The sequence below is a fragment of the Puccinia triticina genome, chromosome 9A (assembly GCF_026914185.1).
Source record: "Puccinia triticina chromosome 9A, complete sequence".
In the NCBI taxonomy this organism is placed as follows: domain Eukaryota; kingdom Fungi; phylum Basidiomycota; class Pucciniomycetes; order Pucciniales; family Pucciniaceae; genus Puccinia; species Puccinia triticina.
Window position 1 is genome coordinate 4418129 of NC_070566.1, and position 21499 is coordinate 4439627.

Consider the following 21499-nt stretch of genomic DNA (forward strand, 5'->3'; position numbering starts at 1 on the left):
GCACCTCCAGTGATATGTCACCCTAATGTACGCGCGTACACAAAGGTGACATTGGCAAAGTGGAAAAAAACTCACATACATGTGCATGGAGACATTGGAAACCAAACAAACACAAAAACAACTCACAAGCTTATATATTTTAAGAAGCCAGGATGTCTATCTGAAATCTGGGAACACACACCTCCAAGCTTGACTTGACTCATATTTTCACCCTACTTTCATCCTTTTTTGGCTCAATTCTAGATGATACCGGCCTTCTTTAGGGAAATATGCCAATTCAGATGGGCCTTTCACATCATTCTAACAGGGATGTACATGTTGTTGATCAGCGGGAGGCCCAACCTGTGATTTGTAAAAAACTTACACATGTGCACATGACAGTTACATTCAGAGATGGCACTTGGCACCCGCCGGCGTGTACCCGTCACACTTCAGCTCATAATTCTATGCGCCTGCAGGCGCCCATGGCGGGTGCCAGGGGTTCTATTTTAGTAAAAATACAGGCAGAGAGCTGCACACGCGCAATGGGTACCTGCAAGCGCATAGAATTATGTGCTGAAGTGTGGTGGGTACCCGCTGGCGGGTGCCAAGTGCCATCCGTAGTTACATTAGCAAAGTTAAAACAATTACCACCTTCATGCGCATATAAATAATATGAATTGAAACCCAATAATTGATCTTAATTACCAAACACTTCAAATTGAATTAGAGATGGCAAACAGGTACCCGCGCGGTGGTACCCGGCACCCGCCGGCGGGTACTCATCAGGTTTGCGGGTACCGCCGCCGCGGGTGCCAAGTAAGGGTACGGGTGTTGCTTTTTGGTGATTTTTAGGCGGGTACCCGGGTACCACCGCTTGATACCCGCCAATACTGCTACCTCTTTTCCGTTGTGTATGTCCCCGACCCCCTTCTGGACTTGTATCCTGCAAGTCCTGTGTGATATCGGCGGCTGCGGCGCCACCAGCTGGCCAAGAGAGATTCCTCTTGGAGAGCTGGTGTATGTACACATGCCAGCTTGCCAAGAGGGAGTCCTCTTGGAGAGCTGGTGTATGTACACATGCCAGCTTGCCAAGAGGGAGTCCTCTTGGCAACAGTGGGCCGCTACGCTACATTTAGTCCGTAGTTCAGCGCAGCGTAGCGGATCTAAACTACAAATGACGGGGTTTTTTGTTAGCGGGAAGTGATTGCCCTAGAGAATGTAAAAAGGTACCCGGCACAGCCTGGCAGGTACCGCCCGCACCCGCCCCGCACGCGCCAGGCGGTGCCGGGTGCCTGTTTTTTTGGGAAAAGCGGTGCAGTACCCGGGTACCGCCCCCAAGTACCTCCCATCCCCCCGGGGGGGGGGGGGGGGCAGGGCAGGTATCTGAGGCCACCAGTCCCGCTTCAGAGATGGATATGTAGACCTTGTATCATCCTGGAACGTTGACCCATCAACCCACCAATATGCATCGCACCCGCCATTGAACCAGCTCAATGCAGGACAATCCACCTGATGAAGAAAACCTCCCAGACAGTTCTCAGCCCGCATCCGGAGGCCTTCCGGCTCATTGACTGACCGACAAGGAGGAGCTGAGTAAATCTTTTTCTCAATGATCCTGAAAACCACAAAAATGTTCTAATTCTTGATTCCTTGCATGTAGAAAGAGCTCAGAAAATCACCGCCAATGCCGTCAGTTCAAGCTATCAAACCTATCACCTACCCAAACTTTTCAGCCAAAGGGACAAGCTCGGCAGGCGGATGATTGCGTATACTTGCAAAATGTAAGCCATGTTTATCATTGATGCAGTACATATCCAAGCTGATGGCCCAAAACCCGATTCAGCTGTGGCTCCAAAATCAATTGTCCAATCTCTGATTCCTCGTGTAGCAACCTGAATAAACATGCATCAATCTGTCAACAAAAACATCAAGAAAGCAAAAAAAATCAATGGTTGGTTGATCTTGGATTTTTGGCAAGCAGTCACATCAATCCAAAGGAGGTAAGGCCTTTTTTTTATTTAAACTCATCAATATGATTGTTTCAATCTAATACAATAGGTTTTGAATGTTCTAGGTGCCCCAGCTATGTGCCATATGGTGCGCCGAAGCGGCTAGGCCATTTTTGGCACTGACCAAAGCAAGCCATAAATCAATCCTTCATCCAACCGTCATCAAGAACCTGCCAAATGCACACGGTGTCTTGAGGGACATTCATATGCTCTACTCGGCTGTCCAAAACAACTACCGATTGGTTTTGAAGGTGATTAAATTGCATTTCTCCGACTAATCTGTTTCTCATAATGTGCTGACTGCAATGCCTTGGATTTTGGTAGGCACACAATGGTGCATTGTATTTAGGAGTTGACGCGTGGCAATCTACAAATGGTTTTGATATTTTGGGTACCTTTGTCTACAGATTAGTGGAAGATGGGGCTAAGCTAGAGGCAATGCCTTTAGACTTTGTCCGCTTGTCTCAAAGCCACACTGGCGAGTACCTGGCAAACACTGTCCAATTGGTTGTTGAGAAGTTTGGAATTCAAGAAAAGGTTGGACAGATTATGATAGAGTTTCTTACTTGAAATGATGCTAATCTTTTTCATTTAGATATGTGGTGTTGTGAGCAATAATGCTAAAAATAATGAGGTAATGGTTAAAAAACTCAAGAAGCTCAAGTCGTCTCGCTTCAGAGGGGATGCACAATGGATCCGGTGTTTTGCTCACGTTTTAAACTTAATTGTCCAAGCAATCCTCCGCCAGTTTGGAAATTAAAAGAAGAAGAAAGGCGCAACCGATGGTCCGGGTTCAATTTCCGATCCATCTGAATCTGATGATGATGAGGGAACTGAGGGTCAAATTTGCACGCAAGTAACACTTGATTTCCTTGCTTGGAATTGATTTTGATTGTTTTTTTTTTCTCTCTTCTATGCTAGGCTCCCGCGTGGGCAGAATATGTCCTTGCCAGAATACTACTTAAGCAATGCCGACTTGCATTCTATTTCAGATGACGATGAGGCTGAATCCCTCAGTGAGGCTGATATCAAACAGGCTAGCAATGAAGATGAAGACGATTGCTACACAACTGAACCCTGCAAACGGACCTTGGCGAAATTCCAAATGATCACAAAGAAGTTGTGATTCTCACCAAATTCCAAATCCGAGTTTATCAAGATCTGTCAGGAAAAAGGTTGCGCTACTCCTCACAACATTGAAAGGGATGTGCAAACTCAGTGGAATTCGACCAGTGCACAACTCAACAGTATCATTAGGTGCAAAGAGGCCTTCGTGAGTGGCAGCGTCATAAACACCATGGTGTCAACCGCGCGTATCACTTGGACGATGGTGACTTCAACTTGGCTTGGGATTTGGTCAAAGTCCTTAATGTTTTCTATGAGATAACCCTTCAACTTTTGGTTTCAGGATTGGCTTGCTTGTCAAACATATTCCTATACATAGATCAAATCACCGAACATTGTTCAACGGTTATCAGCAATAAGAAATATCCACCGGCACTGAGGAACGCCTGCCAATCTGGGTTGAAAATCACAAACAAATATTATAGCTTGACTGATACATCACCCCTTTACCATATTGCGATTTGTGTGTATGTTTCTCTTCTCAATGGTCAGTTTCTTACTTACTGACACCAAAGTTTTTCAGTGCTGCACCCGTCCTTTAGAGACGAGTACTTCAAGCTGGCCAACTGGGAGCCTGAGTGGATCACTGAAGCTATTTGTCTAGCTCGCGACATGTGGACATCTTTTTACAAGCCCAAACCAATTCCTCCTTCCTCTTCGGCAACATCACAAAGGTCGACGCCAAGCGCCAAGGTAAGATGTATTTTTCTGATCTTTGATGATTAGCTTTGCATAAAACTGATTTGGTCAAATTTTCACAGCCCAAAACCGGTCTTCTTGCCGGACTGGGAGATGCCGCTGCTGCCCAAAGGGGAGAATCCTCATCCGATCCACTTGACATTTGGTTATCTGGCGGTCTTATACTCAATGGCGCGGACCCGGTCAATCCTCTTCAGTGGTGGATACAGCAGAAAGCTTCCGGGAACACCCACGGTGGCCTAGTACATATGGCACTCAATTTCTTGAGCTGCCCAGGTGAGTTGACCGCCTTTCTTATCATAATTTTCACCTCATCTGAAATTTCTTCTGTATGCTTTAGCAACGTCGGTGGACGTTGAGAGAGCGTTTAGCTTCGGACGTGATTATGTCTCATCAAAGAGGAACAGACTTACGCCTCAATCATTGACGCGTGGGATGACCGTGGCTTTCTATTCAAAGAACAATCTGATCAAGGAAGGTATGTTACAAAGTTGGAAACAAGGAATCAAAGCCAACAACCAGACAAAGCAAAAGGGGAAAAGAAAGACTATAGTTTTGGATGATGATGAACCTTAGCCATTGTCTTGATCACATAGTCATTTAATTAGTTATATTTGTTATAAATGTTTTTTTTATTTAATTTGAAGTTTTTTTTATTTAATTTGAAATTCCTATGGGACTTGCAAGAGTGATTTGGAAGAAAAAAAAAAGGTTGGTACCCGTGGTACCCGCCAAAAAGACCCGCAGTACCCGCCCAGCGGTGGCAGGTGCGGTGCCGGGTGCCTATTTTTGGCAAAAATCAAGTGGGTACCGGCGGTGTAACTGGTACCCGGGTCCATTTCATCATTCTCTAGATTGCCTGCTACCGCTAACAGGCACCCCTTGAAACTACAGGGCCTCTATCGCCACTATCAGCGCTAGCAGTGCTATTCAACCGCTAAAAAAGCTGATAGCGCTGTTAGCGCCCGTTAGTGTAGCGTAGCGGCCCGTAGCGGGCGCTAAAACTAACGGCAATGTGTCAGGAACTACGCAACGCTAAACTAGCGGATAGCGCACGCTATGGATAGTTTAGCGTAGCGGCCCTGTGTTGCTCTTGGCAAGCACTGGTATATACCCACCTGCTCGCCGAGAGGGATTTATCTCGGCGAGCAGGTATACACCTACCAGCTCGCCAAGAGGTCGGAGAGCTGGTGTGTGTATACCAGTGCTCGCCACTCGCCAAGAGGAATCCCTCTCAGCGAGCTGGTGTGTGTATACCAGTGCTTGCCAAGAGGAATCTCTCTTGGCAAGCTGGTATATGTATACTTGCTCACCGAGAGAAATCCTCTCTCGTCGGCAGGTATACTGATACCAGCTCGCCGAGGCTCGAGAGGGAGATCCCTCTCTCGTAGAGCTGGTGTACACACACCACCTCGCCGAGAGGGATTCCTCTTGGTGAGCACTGGTATACACACACCAGCTCGCCGAGAGGGATTCCTCTCGGCGAGCAGGTATACACCCACCAGCTTGCCAAGAGGAATCCCTCTCGGCGAGCTGGTGTGTGTATACCAGTGCTCGATCTCTCTAAGCAAGCAGGTATATGTATACTTGACCACCGAGAGAAATCCTCTCTCGGCGGCAGGTATACTGATACCAGCTCGCCAAGGCCTGAGAGGGATCCCTCTTGCAAGCAGGCACATATCTACAAAAAACAACTTGGCGGGTACCGCCGGTACCCGCCAGAAAGACACGGGTACCGCCGCCGCGAGTGCAAAGTACGGGTACGGGTATCTGTTTTGGGCCAAAAAAGCAGGCGGTACCCGGAAACGCGGCGGGTACCCGGGTACCAATTGCCATCTCTAAATTGAATTATGCTTTGATTGTAGCCATTGTGTCTTAGTGGTTTAAACCGTATTCCAGTTGTGTTCCAGTTGACTTCTGCATGACTTCTGGATGGTTTATGCATGAATCCAGGATCAGTTTCAGATCATTTGTGGATTAGTTCCAGAATTTTTCATTAATCCTTACACTAATTTCATCAAAGGCATCCAGCACAGTTACAGAAAAAGGGTACAGTATGGCACTCTCTGGAGAGTGCGTCAAAATCTCCCCTGGTGTAATTTTGTTTGAAGATATCAAAAAGTCAGGAAGCAAAATTTTCAACAAGCACCTCTTCAAACCTCACTTGGATCAAGATGAAGGAATTTTCAACTAAATTACCCCTCAAAAATCAGAACCTGAAGACAATGAAGAGGGTGCTATCAGTCAAGACAGTTCAAATAATACTACTATAGATCTCAAACCAAACAACTCACAAAATCCAAATCCAATTTGTCTGCCTGCTCAAGAAAAATATTCAACATCCCTCCAGCACCGGTTCCACCAGATATCAACTCACAACCAGCTTCTCCAGGTAACAAATTATCAAAACCCAAACAAGAATTGGAAGGATCAATCAACAATCTTTCTCCACCCAAATTAAAAATAAATAAATTTCATCTTCTATTTTACTTACTTATGAAGCTCCTTTTGCATCCACGCCTGAAGATTCTGCCTGACTGCTTAGGACAGCTATACACAAAACTCAACCGCCAAAGGATCCTAGTTGGAATTGGTTAAATCCCATTTGAAAAATTTCTTCTACCTCCTGAGAATGAGACTAAACTGTTTGCAAACAACATAAAGAAAAAGAAAAAAAGACTTTGTATCATTAGCTCATATCCAAACATTTTACAATTTAGTTGATTTTTTGAGGAACCTGGAAATCATTGCTTTACACTTTACCTCCTTCATTACCATGCTCTTCAATTCACTATCTGCAGATATTACCTTACGGAATGCCTCACTCAGATTAGAAAACTTCTTTTCTCCTCTGCCTGGTGTCATTTAATCTCAATTAGCTCATGATTTACAGACGGTTGAGGACAACCTGCTAAGTTAGGGGAGGGGGTTTATTAATATAACTTCACTTCATATTTTTACATTTCACATTTTTTTAGCATTTTTTCTACCTTGGATCCATATGAAACAACAGACATCAGTAGGGGGAGAAGGTTAACTATCTCAAACAGAATGGGTCAATCTTGATTTTTCTCCGCTGGGGTATCACTTGGACACTCGAATCAAAACAAACATAAACTTATCCAGAATTGCCTCAGCAAACTAAAATGGGCTACGCTTATCCCTTTCAAAGTCATACTGAAGATGACTGTTCAAGTTTATGAAACATCTAAAACAAATCAAACGATGGCACGGATTACATTGCAAGAACGATCAACTAGGAAATTATTTACAGTTGAGCTATCGAGGCGGTCTGGTTGGTTATGCAACAGACAGTAAGAAGGAAGAGCTCGATGGCAATGAATTATTGGACTCACCAATGGTAGGATGTGGAGGATCGAGACTGATGGGAGCTGGAGGGAAAGAAGTTCGAAGCGAGCGATTGACCGGCTTATATAGGCGAGACCCTACACCCCAAAATTAGAGGAGCCGGGTTACACCCAAAGTTTACAAGCACTGCCTGCAACACCAGCTCACCTCATATCTACGACGCCATTGGGTTCCCAGCTTTTTTCTTGGCTCAAGATCGACGATGTCACACCTAACAGCAATAAATGAGGGAAACAAACAGAATCAGTTGCTTAAATTAAAACCTTTTCTTCCTGATAAGTCTTTGCGGATCCATAGAACTTGACGGTCAAGACTCACCAGAGAAGGCTACACTTCAGTTTCCCTGGACTCGATGATCGCGGCGGTTGGAGGAAGGAGCAATAGACCTGAGAAAAAGAGAAACGAATAATAAGCTCAACGATACATATTAGAACAGTTCATGACCAAGGATATCGAGAAATCTGACGTGCTTACCTATACCGTAATTGGAGGAATACTTGGCGGAGTCGCGATGGACCGTTCGCATGTAGCCTGAAGTCCGGCCGAGTCGAATTCCGATTCGGAGTGGATGTCATGTCTGTGACAGAGCCAGGAAGTCGCGGCGAGTCGGGCGGGGATCGAACCACTGCGAGGGAGGGAGTTCGATGTAAGAATATCACGGTTAAGGTTTCCTCGTTTGGAGCATACCTCGACCCTTCCTTACTGCCCCGCTGCTTGTGCACTGACCAATCAAAACTGAGCTGAACCAACGAAGACCTCGAACAACTCAACCATCATGAACCTTGCCGGAACAGCATCAAGTACAATCATCAGCAGCGTCTGTGGCCGATTTGCGAAGAACTGCCTACCCTCCCTTCGCGCTGGTTCCCTCTCCAAATCAACCAATGTAGTACCGTCGGTTTACAATCGAAGGCCGTGGTCTAGTGCAGCCATCCAACGATCCGATAGGTATGTCTGTTTGTCATCTGTTCCTATTTTCCACACTTATCAAGCAGTAGAAAGACAAGAGTCTGACATTTCTGGCTTTTTTTGGTGTGGCTAGTCTGTTCGTCCATCGAGACACGTCGTACAACAATCCACAAATACCTTTCGAATTCACTCCAGAATACATGGAGAAAGCACAAAGATGCATCGAGTTGAGTGGAATAGAGAATTAATAAGAAATTGCGCGAAAACCACCCGTCATCTCTGACTTGCTACTTTTTATCGGTAGTAACTTTCCTCCGCAGTACAAAAAAGCGGCTGTTATTCCAGTCTTAGACTTGGCTCAACGACAGAATAACGGTTGGACTTCGATCAGCGTGATGAATTATGTAGCCAAGTTGTTGGAAATGCCTCCGATGAGAGTCTATGAAGTAGCCACGTTCTACACAATGTTTAACCGGTCAGTTCCGATATCTCACATTCGTCTTTTTCTGAATCGGAATATCCGCAACGCAATGGTGACGAACTGACTCGAGTACATGCAACAAAACGGCGGTTGATCGAAGTGAACCGGTCGGAGAACACTTTGTGCAGATCTGTACGACAACTCCATGCATGCTTGGTGGATGCGGGTCAGGCGTGATTGTAGACGCGATCAAAAACCATCTAGGGGTAGAACTAGGCCAGACTACGAAGGATAAGAAATTCACGGTCATCGAGGTGGAATGTCTTGGCGCTTGCAGTAATGCGCCGATGGTCCAGATCAACGACGATTTCTATGTGAGTTTGACCCAAATCGCTGAAGATCCAGGTTAACCTGACTTTGATTGGTTTGTCGCATTTTCGTTTTCTCAAGGAGGATCTTACTCCTGAATCTATAGTCAAGGTTTTGAACGAACTGGCCGCCGGACGCAAGCCTAAACCAGGGCCTCAATCATCACGACAAAGTAGCGAGCCAGTAGGCAAGCTCACATCACTCACTGAAAAAGTAAGCCATTTACATTCATCCCTAGTGACAAATCTTGATTCATTTTATGAACGGGCCTTTCTTTTTTTCCCTCCAAATAACGTAAAGCCTTATGGTCCTGGGGAACATTGCGTTGATGAATTCCGATAGGAGCGAAACATTGTGATTGCTGCTGATTTCCATTCAACATCCCTTTTGTAATGCATAATACTTAAAGAAATGGAGCAACTGAAAGTTATATTTCTCCATTAGATGCTAAGTACAATAAACGAGATAAAGAAAAATAATATAAATCTTTTCTTTATGTACCTGAAAGCAGGCTAAGAAATGCCTGTGGCTAAGATGGGTTTAGAGAGAATGAGTGAGAGGTGATAGTCATTGTAGATTGTTAACTGGTGGTGAATGGATCAGTGCACTGGGCCACGATCTCCTTGACATTATTACACCATGGAAGCTTTGAGGGCACTCCCCAGGGAGTGCCACAACTTAATTTGGTGTCAGATTTTGTCTGAACTGGGGCAGAAGTGCTTACAATATGATGTCAAATTGTTCAATTACTGGGCAAGAACTATAGACCAATCTAATTTGGAGTGATATTTAACTATTCAACATGAACTATCATTCAAATATGTTGCAGTCATCTTGAAGTCAATTTCATGTCAATCATAACCTAAGTTCTACATTTGAAAATCAGGTAGCTCTTGCATCTCCAATTTTTTTACATTGGGGAAAGCTGCCCTCATCAGGTATATATCATGCCTAAAAAACAACTGCCTAGATTTTGAGAAAGAAAATATCAGAAGTGCAGACATGTTTAGTACACCATGTGGCAGGTTTCTGGGAAACCACCCCATCAAATGGACACTAGGGGGCAAAAGCATCACTTGGATGGTTTCAAAAAGCATCCAAGTGCCGCTTTGCTGGCCAAAGCATCATTTGGATGCCCAAAAAATAGCATCAATCAGAAACTCTCCTCCAGGAGTGTCCGATGGACGCTTTTCACGCAAATGTGCGCTCCGACAATTGGACACTCCAGCCGGAGTGTCCAATGGACACCAAACAAGTTGCCCAGCGGACACTCTCGGTTGGGAGTGTCCAATGAACACAAGGAACACTGTGCATCAGACACCCTTGATTCATGAGGGTGTCCAATGGACACTGTTGAGTTTTTGCTGTGACAGCCTTGTGAAAGGGCTGAGTAGAATTTGAAATCACTACGCTCACTTGATCCCGCGGTCCAACCTCACTCCTCCTTCCCTTTCCTGATCTCTATCCATCACCTTCAACCTTTCCCTCCATCTCGACCTTGCTCAAGACATTCATCAATCGATCTTGACTTCACTCAAGATTTTAAACTCCTCAACTCCTTCGACTTCGCTCAAACACCAATACTCCTTCTTGACTTCGCTTGGGCTAATTTTCAATCCTCAGATTGGCTCCTCTCTCCAATTTGGTGAGAAAAGAAGGAGATTCTCTCGGTCCTCCTTCTCCCTCGACTAATCTCTTTCTTTGTTCTTTTCCTTTATGATCTATAGTGTCCTTGTTCCCCATTTGTCCTGTCCTGTCTTCTGTTCTCTGGTTGTTTCGGCATTGTATGAAACTTGTGGTGGTAATTTTTATTTCATATTTTTTCTTGTTCTCTGTTCTGTTTCTCCTCATCTTCTAATCTTGTTTCTTTCAGTCTGGTTCTTAATTTCACAGCAATACAGATCAAATCTTCACACAATTAACAGTCAAACAACGCCGACTCTTGCGCTCAGGATTGTATGTTGTTGAACTCCGAAGAATCTCAAAAGAAACCAGTTGTGAACCAGCCACCACGCCAGCAACCAACTACCTCTACATCAAAGATGACGGACTCCATTATCTCCGCTGAAAAACTGAAGGCGCTGGCCATCAAAACCGCCATCAAGTCTATTCCTGCACTGAATCAGGAGAACTTTTCAAGCTGGAAAGAACAAATGCTCAATCTGTTTGAAAATCTTAATGTCAGAGAGATCTTCACTCTCAATAAAGGTATCATTTCATCTGACAACAAACTATTCATTCGAACCATCATGACTTCCAAACTGGATGTGGAAATTCAATCTAACGTCGTGAACAAGGACAACCGTGGAGACGCTTTGAAAATCTGGAATGCGATCATTGACTACTTCGCATCCAAACACAGCGCAAACCAAGCCAGGGTCTGGAATCACTTCTCTTATCTGACATTCGATGAGACTGATATAAAGACCTTTATTACTAAAATTAAGAAACTCATTAACGAGATGCATGAAGTCGGTATTCAGATTGACTCCGATATCGTCGGGTACGAAATCTTGAAAAAACTGCCGAAAACGACCGAGATGGATAGCATGAAGACCACAATAACTCAAAATGGTCTCACTAAACCTGAGGAAATTCTTGATCACATGAGAATTCATGCTCACAATCTTGCTATAAATTGATCCTCTAAGACTTCTAATTCTCAAGTTTCTCTCTACACCGGTCCTCCCAAGGATGGATGCACCAAAGACTATCATAATCCATTGGCGACTCATCCAAAGGAAAGATTTTGGTCGCTCTATCCCAAGCTTTGACCACCTCCAAAGTCTGACGAGTCTAAGCCTCAAGCTAAGAACTCTCAATCGGAGAACAGTGTTAGCAGCTTTCTTTCCTCAATTTCCTCCCCATCCACAAATTTTATCCTTGATTCCGGTTCATCTGCTCACATGACTTCCGATTTGAACTTATTCATCTCCGTCTCCCTCAAAGAAGAAGGAATCGTGAAGACTAGCTCCGGTACCGAATCTCTGAAAATCAAGGGTGTTGGAACTATCAAGCTATTGAACGAGGATGGTGATCTCTTTTTACATAACGTTCTCTTTGTACCAGAAATAGTTGTCAATCTTCTGTCTGCTTGATGCCTCGCTCTCAAGGGCTATAAAATTCTCTTTGAAATGAACTCCTTTTCAATTCTGAGAAACAAATCGATCATTCTGAGAGGACTTTACAAGAACAATCTCCCAACTCTTCACTTCAAAAACTTGAGTCAACAGAGTCTCTTCTCTTCGAGCAAGCTGCTGCATAAATCACTCGGTCATGTGAGCTATCGAAGAATCCGCCAAAGACTAGGCCTACAGCTGAAGAATTATGGTGCCTGCGAAGCCTGTGCTGTTGCAAAAATCACCAAAGGCTCCTTTCACTCTCGACACTCTGTTGCCTCAAAACCTTTTGAAGAAATACATTTGGATGTTGTTGGACCAATTACTCCCTCCTCCTGTGAAGGACATCGCTATTTCCTTACAGTTGTCAATAGTTGCACTCGATTTTGTGCAGCCATTCCACTAAGAAATAAGAGCGACGTTGCAGAAGTGTTTGAGCAAGCCATTGATCTGGAAGCTCGACGTTTTGGATATTATCCTGCGGTTATTCACTCTGACAGAGGCACCGAATTTATTAATTGACATCTCCTTAATTTTTGCAATAAACATCTCATCAAAGCGCAATATTCGGATGCCTACACTCCTCAACAGAATGGCTTGGCGGAACGCTTTAATCGAACAATCTTAGAATCAACCCAAGCCATCTTTAAAGACTCTGGGCTAAACAAACGTCTTTGGAACGAGGTTTTCAAGGCCAGCACTCTTACTCTTAATCAAATACCATCTCATCGGAGCGGAAAATCTCCATTCAAACTCTTCAAGAATCAATCTCTTCCTCTAAGTTTCTTTAAACCTATTGGCAATCGAGTCTCCTACCTATTTTTACCCAAAAAATCTGGCTCTAAATTGGCTGAAAAAGGAGGTTTGGGAACATTAGTGGGATTCAATGAGGAACTTAGGTCCTACAAGGTTCTCACCGATGAAGGAAGATTGCTCAATACTAAACACTTGTCATTTCTCGACTTTCCTCGGAATGATTCCTCTATAGATGACTCAGAATTCACTGTTGAACTGTTCGACAATGAAGATAAACCTCCCAATGTCTCCCATCCCAATGAATCCGGCTGCTCAAACAAAGAAGACTCTCTAGCCAAAACTAATGAAGAGGAATCTGAAAATGATGAAGATGATGTGGCTGACAGCTTGATTCCTCACCAGAGATCTCTCCGCGATCAAACCAATAAAGTAAAACCAGCAAAATACTCCTACTTGACAGGCGACCCTGAAACATTTCAGCAAGCGATGAAGTCAACCAACCTTTCAGAGTGGATTGCGGCTACGGACGATGAGCTAGGTAATATCAAAGCTCATCAAGTGTGGGATGACGAGTGGGGCCATCCTGATTCTTTTCTGCACACATTATGGATCTTTAAGACTAAACCAGCAACTCTATCATCCGCTGAGAGAAAAAAGGCGCGACTGTGCATTCAAGGTTTCCAACAAGTCGAAGGGCGCGATTATGGGAACACATTTGCACCTACGGGAAAATTTACGACCTTGCTCATTGTACTTATGTTTGCATTGGACAGAAAACTTCCCATTCGGCAATTCGACGTCAAAAGCGCATTCTTGTTTGCGCCTCTCAAAGAAGAAATCTATATTAAAACTCCAGAAGGCTCTAAGAGAAAAGCACCTTTCCTTCGTTTAAACAAGTCTTTGTATGGACTGAAACAAGCACCCGCTAACTGTTACAATACTCTAACAGCATGGTTCAAGGAAATTCAATTTGAACAGTCAACCGTAGATCCTTGCCTGTTTCTTCATGAAGACCGTCACTCAGTCATATTTTTCCACGTAGACGACCTTGTTGTAGTTGGCAACGTGGAGGCCTTTGAATCTCTTTTCTTGCTTCGATTCCCTAATTCCTCCGCGCACAATCCTGATACACTTCTGGGAATGGATGTCTTGATCAATGACGGGACTATCAAACTGTCACAGCAAAAGTTAATCAAGAAAGGACTCAAGCTAGCCGGTCTAAAGGAATGTCAACCGGTAAAAACCCCTCTCTCAGTGGGAGTGCAACTCATGCCGGCTTCTGAAAATGAAAAAGCTGAATTTGAAAAGCTTAAAATCAATTATCGGACTCATACAGGTATTCTAAACTACTTGTCGTGCAGAACTAGACCGGACCTGGCTCCCGCTGTCTTGATTCTCTCTAGTTTCAATAATGATCCAGGCATTTTGCACTGGAGGCAGATAATACATTGTTGGAAATATGTTGCCGGCACCGCTGACCTGGCACTCACTCTCCGGCCCGACTCCAAAGACACATTGAATTCATTGCAACATTACACGGACGCCATGTGGGCTGATGACCTCGAAAATTGACTCTCTCGCAGCGGATCTATCTGTTTCTGGAAAGCTTGCCCAATCACTTGGAACAGCAAAAAGCAGCGCAATATAACCATGTCCTCCACAGAGGCTGAATTGAATGCTCTCTCGGACGGTGTGCAAGAAAACGAATGGATCAAATACGTGATTAAAGAATTGTGGAATGAAAAAATGAATCCGTCTCAATTTCATATTGATAATCAAGGGCTACTAGAAAAACTGAAAAACTTTGGATCGAATTCAAAAACTAAGCACCTCGACATCAAGATAAAACATCTCAGAAAAATGAAAGAAGATAATGAAATTCTAGTCAAATTGATTCCAACAGAAGAAATGATTGCCGACGCTCTAACAAAACCAAGCAATACGGAATCTCTGAACCGCCTTAAGGAAAGATGCTTCATGGTTGAAGTTCTTTTCTCATCAAATTGCGGGGGGTGTTGAGTTTTCGCCGTGACAGCCTTGTGAAAGGGCTGAGTAGAATTTGAAATCATTACGCTCACTCGATCCCGCGGTCCAACCTCACTCCTCCTTCCCTTTCCTGATCTCTATCCATCACCTTCGACCTTTCCCTCCGTCTTGACCTTGCTCAAGACATTCATCAATCAATCTCGACTTCACTCAAGATTTTAAACTCCTCAACTCCTTCGACTTCGCTTGAACACCGATACTCCTTCTTGACTTCGCTTGGGCTAATTGTCAATCCTCAGATTGGCTCCTCTCTCCAATTTGGTGAGAAAAGAAGGAGATTCTCTCGGTCCTCCTTCTCCCTCGACTAATCTCTTTCTTTGTTCTTTTCCTTTGTGATCTATAGTGTCCTTGTTCCCCATTTGTCCTGTCTTGTCTTCTGTTCTCTGGTTGTCTTGGCATTGTATGAAACTTGTGGTGGTAATTTTTATTTCATATTTTTTCTTGTTCTCTGTTCTGTTTCTCCTCATCTTCTAATCTTGTTTCTTTCAGTCTGGTTCTTAATTTCACAGCAATACAGATCAAATCTTCACAGACACCAAAAAAAACCCTTGGACACCCTTGATCAAGAGTGTCCAATAGACTGTTGGAAAGTGAAGGGGTGTTTTTGTGATGAATATGGAAATCCTTGCAGGTGTTGTCTACGTGACGCAGTTGGGAGAGTGAGGGTCCCTAGGCTGGTGTGCTGCAGGTTGCATATTTGACCCCTTCTACAGGCAATGACGTATGCAGGCTAGCTGGGATGAATCATTTTTTCAGTCCCGCTGAAGTGTGGAGCCATCCAGCGGATGGTCCTTCAATAATCTGCTAAACGTTCCCTGGTCCGTCAGTGGGATGGTCTGTTAAAACCATCTGACACAAGGGAAGACTAATGTTTGTCCAAAGGATGGACCCGCCCGCACCAGAGCCAGACAGCCAAGGGTGCAACCATTGGTCCAACCAATGGATTTCCTGGATTTCCTGTGGTGTATTTTCACAAGTGCAGGAGAACTTTATGCTGTCTGGGTACATGAGGGTGACACAGTTCATAAATCACTCAGCCTCAAATGCCCCTCTGGTCTGAAGAATGTGTGATTTTTCACCCTATTGTACGCGCATAGAGTGACAAATCACACACAAGTTACACACTTTCCAGACCAGAGAGTCATGTCCTGCTGAATTGTTTCCAAACTGTGACACCCTCATTTACTCGGGAAACATTCACCTCTGGTCTGAAAACTGTTTGATTTTTCACCCTATTTTATGCACGTACAATAGGGTGACAAATTAGACACCTTTCATCCCAGAGGGGAATTTCTGCTGAGTAAATGAGGTTAAAATTTAAGAAAGATTTATCTGTAACTACCCTGATGGACTATGATTTGTTGCCCTATTGTACACACATACAATAGGGTGACAAATCACACACCAATCACATTCTGTTGAGGCAACAGCAACAGGTACATGAGGGTGAGATTTTTCCAACACCATTCAGATTGATGTCATCATCTGGTACAAACAGTGTGTGAGTGGTGCTTTAAACTTTGCTTAAACTTTGGTTACAGACACTTTGTGTTCTGTGGTCCAGTTTAGTTACTACTGAGTTACAGATGAGTTCCAGCTGAGTTATGGATACTTCATATATAGTTGTATATCATTTCATGTTTGATTATACATAATACATATGATGTAGTAGACATTGTACCCAGTTATAAAAAAAAATCAAGGTAAGGCACTCCCTGGGGATTGCCCCCCAATCTTCCTCCTGTCAATTATCTATGGCTTCAGAGGTCTTGAATTAAAAGAGTGTGTTTGCTATTGCAGCAGCTTTTTCTTGTCTTGGAATAAGGTATCCACTATTACTTTGGCTGCACAGCAAACAAGGTTCAGATGTGAGTTGGCTAGGCTCTTTGTCTTTCTGTTTTCTTAGGTGGATCTACTCTAGTACTTATGGTTTGCTGTAGCAGCTTCAGTGATCCTATATGGCAGTTCTGTTTGGGTCTTATGTCTGAGGTGTTCCGCAAGAGTGCTGTAGCAGAACCGGAATTCTGTCAGCCTTAAGGTTAAGTCTACATTAGTCCAGTCTTTAGTACTCACAGAGTTCTTGATTCCGTCTGTCTCTTTGGGTTTATGTTGGCCAATAAGGTTGTGGCTGGGGATTTTTCCTCTGTGATCAACGTGGCAATACACATTAGCTGTTTTCCTGGGTTAGGTTTTTGGTCTTTGGGCTGAGAAAGGGGAGGCTTACCTTTCTGAGCAGCTGGGTCTGGGTTATTTTCTAACTGCGCAAGCTTCTGTGGAGGTTGCTGTGGGTCTGGGTCTGGTTCTGTATTCCTATAAATACCACATGTGAGGGCACGTGTGTATTTGAAGTCTCCAAGGGCAGTAACTTACTCAGTTCATAGCGCTCACTCACAGACAGATTTCAGTCAAACTCTCAAACAATTTCCACCACATTTTATTCAAGCATATCCACCAGTTGAAAGATATGAAACAACATGGCGATGAGTTCATATATGAGAAAAAATTTAGGTTTGGGTGACACTGTCAGAGAGGATTGGTCGCCTATTGAGATGGCACTTGGCACCTGCCGGCGGGTACCCGCCACACTTCAGCACATAATTCCATGCGCTTGCAGGTACCCATTGCGCGCGTGCAGCTCCCTGCATGTATTTTTACTAAAATGGAACCCTGGCACCCGCCATGGGCACCTGCAGGCGCATAGAATTATGTGCTGAAGTGTGACGGGTACCCACCGGCGGGTGCCAAGTGCCATCTCTAGACTCGCCTATGTTCATTGTGAATGTAATGCCTAAGATGAGGGATCCTCTGTATATTGATTGAGTTGGGATTGATGTCAATATTGGCTAGACCAATGCTGGTTAATCCCAAACTTAAGTTAGCAGCCGCGGTGTATACACGGCGGGGGTACTTCCTGCCCCGCCCGTTTGTGGAACCAACAAGAGGAGGGTAATCCGTGGAGCCGACGAGGATCGGCTCGGTAACCCCTTGGTAAGCTCGTCGGTTCCACAAAACGCTATTTTTCCATGTGGAACCGATGGGCTTCACACTTTTCCCCGTCGGTTCCACGATGTGCCTTCCTGGCACGCGTGGAGACCACGTCAGCTTGTTGCTCACGTCGGTTCCACGGCATTTTTTTTTTTTTTTTACTTCCAGCCAAGACCACCTCAGGCTGGTCCTGAGGTTTTGAAAGTCCGACAAAACTCAATTTTGAAGAGAGGAAAAAAAAACTTGAAAAAAAAACTTGAGAAAAAAACCTGTCGCAAACACGATCGCAAACCATTGCTTAGGGGGTTGATATTGTGTGAAAAAGCGGGATACAGGAATGTGAAATGCCTGCGTTGTGGAGCACTCCCTCTCACCCAGGCTCCCTGTGCTTGGTATGGGTTCGAGTCCTAATCATGACAATTTTTGTCGGGCTCCTCCCGCTATATTTTTCAGCCCCGCCTACGTGGCCACGTGGATTCCACGGGTACACATCTGTAAGTATCCGTGGAATCCTCGGGGCCATCACGAGGTGCCCCCGTGATCCACTTGGTGGAGGTCACGTGAACGTGTGGACCAGCAGCCGCTGGTCCGACCTCGCGCAGGGGCACTACGGGGAATCCACGAGGATTCCTCGAGATATCCTCGTGGAAGGACTCCCCGGGTTTACAGAAAGGCTCCTGGCGCGGTCCTTGCGGAGGGTTTCTGAGGATCGGGCAGGGGGCCGCGCGGCACACACTGCGGCTCCATATGTAGCCTGCGCGGGGCTCTGGTAAAGTCCAGGACTTGATACCCAGGAACATCTTCTCGAAACAATTCAACTGAAATACACGTTGCAAGTCTCAATTCCTTATCCTTCAACATGGGTCGGCATGGACAATTTGGTGGTTATTTCAAGGGGCTCGATGGGTTCTCAAAGGTACGGCATAAAGATCAAACTTTGCCCGGATGTTAGCTGATTTTTGCGTTTGCTTCTCTCATCACATCAACAGACAATGGAAGATGTCAAAGTGAAGACTGGTTTTGGTGGAATCTGTCAGTCAAAAAGCAATTATCCGTAGTGATCAGGGAAATTCCAAGCCGGTCTAATCGTTCATTCTTCAAATTTTCTACGGTGGCCAACCTCAATAACGCAATATATCACCACCAGTAACGATGGCTTCAGCGGCACTAATCTTCACCCTGATCCTAGTAGAATTTCGAGATTACCGTCAAATTCATGTCCAACCTTCAATTTTGGTCGACAAGAGCAGGGGCGAAAAACTCTTGGTGCACATGAACATCACCTTTCCACGTGTCCCCTGTTATTGTAAGTTTCTTTTTGAGTTGCCATGGTTTTCTCATCTGTATTGTGATCGCTCATTAAGACTCTGCTCTTTTTTATCATAGTGCTCAGTGTGGACGTGATGGATATTAGCGGGGAACATCAAAACGGTCAGGGAATATACCTTTCGATTCACACTACTCTCTTCTAATGCAGACCTTTCCTTGTTGGTCATTTTGTTGTAGATGTGGCGCATGATTTGGCCAAAACTCGACTAGATCTAGACGGTGTACCTCTTTCGGCCAACACCACGCAAAGTGAAGCCCCCATTTCATCGGACATGACTACGTCCATCTTGGTGGAAATTGAATAAAAAAAAGGACAATCCAACTAATCCATCTTCTATCTCTGGTCAGAATTGCAGGGTGAACTGGAATCAATCATCGCCAGTCGAGCGAAGGATTGTTAGTTGGTGATCACTTGAAAATTATCCGGATCACCCAGCCTCTATTTCAACACTAAGCCTGAATTTCAATTCCTTTTTTTCTCGGTGCGGCCAAACAGATTGTGGATCATGCTATGGTGGTGAACCTGGACCTTCGGGATGTTGTAATAGTTGTGAAGAGGTTCGAGAGAGTTACGTACGGAGGGGATGGAGCTTTAACAATCCTGATGGGATTGAACAGGTATGACTTGTCCCAATTCTTCGCCGATAACTGTATAAACGCACCCGCTTATTTAGATTACGCACCCCCTTTTTTTTCTTCTCAATAGTGTGTGCAAGAGCACTGGTCGGAAAGGATTAAAGAACAATCTAAGGAAGGTTGCAACATTAACGGTATACTCAAAGTAAACAAAGTGTGAGCTGCTTGGTTTATCTGGGAGTTATTTATACACAGTATTTTTCTAGAACGCTTCTCATCTTTCAAAGCCTCATTGATCGACTGGCAAGGCTGTTTATCATTTGTTCATCTGAAACTAATGCAATCAATGGTGGCAATGATCGATCAGAATAGGAAATTTCCACCTCTCTCCAGGTCGTTCATTTCAAACACATCAAGTACATGTCCACGATTTAGTACCGTATCTCCAGGACAGCAACCTCCATGATTTCGGACACGTGATCCACAATTTCGCATTCATGGATGCAAATCAGCCCACAGAAACCGCTTACACACTGCGTCTCAAGCGGACTCTAGGTATTGTGAATCCACTGGATGGTGTCAAGGCCCACACCGAAGCAAGTTGAGTTATCGCCTCTCCTTAGAGATTCTGCCTCCTGCTTTCTTAGATGATGTGCTTGTTTGTTGACTGGCTGGTTGGACATAGGCAATTACATGTTCCAGTACTTCCTGAAGGTCGTCGGAACTCAATTTCAACTCTTGGACGGCCAGGTCGCCAAGACCCACCAATACAGCGTCACCCAGTACGAACGTGATCTTGATAATAGTGACAAGAGTGATGCCGACGAGCTTGGACATCTCACAAGTCATGGTCACAGCGGTGTGCCTGGAGTATTCTTCAATTGTTGAGTAACGTTTCCAAAAAAAATGCTTGCATGTCAATCAACCATCAAAGTAGGGGGAAGACGTGCTTACGACCATTTTTGATTCATGCTCACGACCATTTCTGATTCGTGCTTACGACATTTCTGATTGCTTGCAATTCAGATGAGATTTCGCCAATGCAAGTCGTCCATCAAGAGTATCGGCAATCGTTTGCTCATTTTGCAACATCGACATGTGCGATCGTTGGCGGAGTTCTAACGGTTGCTGGATTGCTCGACAGCTTTGTGTACGGAGCTCAAAACCGGATGAAGGGAGGAAGTTCTGCCAATGGTGCCTCTCATTCGAGGACTGGGAAGGTCGGTAACCTCTTATTATTTTACTCTCGCTCCCATTGTTTCCAGCTATCCTGACTTGTAGTTTTATTTATGTTTTATAGTTCTTATGATAGACCCGTCACTCTCCGATCCCTCCCTCACCCCCTTCCTTCCTACCCTCTCACTCCGACTTATCTCCCCTTAATTTTCTCATCGTATATAGTACCATGCTTGTTCAGAAAATACATATCTAGAGATGCCACTTTTTCTCTCAACATCAGCTTGTCTTGCTTTCTTCTCTCCTGTGTCTCCCCTTTGCTTTCGTCTTTTTTCTTCTTTTTCACCTCTTTTGTTCTGTGATGAAAAACAAAACTGGCTCACCAAGAAATCAAAAAAATCTCTTATAGAAACACACTCCGCACCCGATCTGTGTCAAGTAGGATATTTTAGACTATGTTAACAGTTTCCGCCAACTTCCTTCCCGTCTTATCTTGTGTTTGCTGACTGACAAGGGGCTAGGTCTGCAGACCCTTCGCTCATGTACTTCAATTGTCTCCCGATGATGATATCTCCAATCGGGAGTTTCCACTTTTGCTTGTTCTGTTCTCCCTCTGTTTCTATGCACCT

General features: G+C 44.5%; 2 protein-coding genes across 2 annotated transcripts; both read left to right on the forward strand.

Annotated features, from left to right (window-relative positions):
- Nucleotides 1–7959: 7959 nt before the first annotated feature.
- Nucleotides 7960–9225, forward strand: PtA15_9A434 (uncharacterized protein; the record flags this gene model as incomplete). Its single annotated transcript, XM_053172642.1, has 6 exons — nt 7960–8132; nt 8227–8319; nt 8398–8568; nt 8675–8888; nt 8965–9096; nt 9184–9225. 6 exons carry the CDS (start codon nt 7960–7962, stop codon nt 9223–9225), a joined length of 825 nt encoding a protein of 274 aa, XP_053023862.1.
- A 9423-nt stretch (nt 9226–18648) lies between these two features.
- PtA15_9A435 (uncharacterized protein) lies at nt 18649–21003 on the forward strand (the record flags this gene model as incomplete). The annotated part of the gene is made up of 12 exons (XM_053172643.1): nt 18649–18705; nt 18779–18821; nt 18937–19095; nt 19176–19220; nt 19296–19367; nt 19467–19514; nt 19615–19736; nt 19825–19910; nt 20062–20294; nt 20380–20577; nt 20721–20914; nt 20995–21003. 12 exons carry the CDS (start codon nt 18649–18651, stop codon nt 21001–21003), a joined length of 1266 nt encoding a protein of 421 aa, XP_053023863.1.
- Nucleotides 21004–21499: the final 496 nt, after the last annotated feature.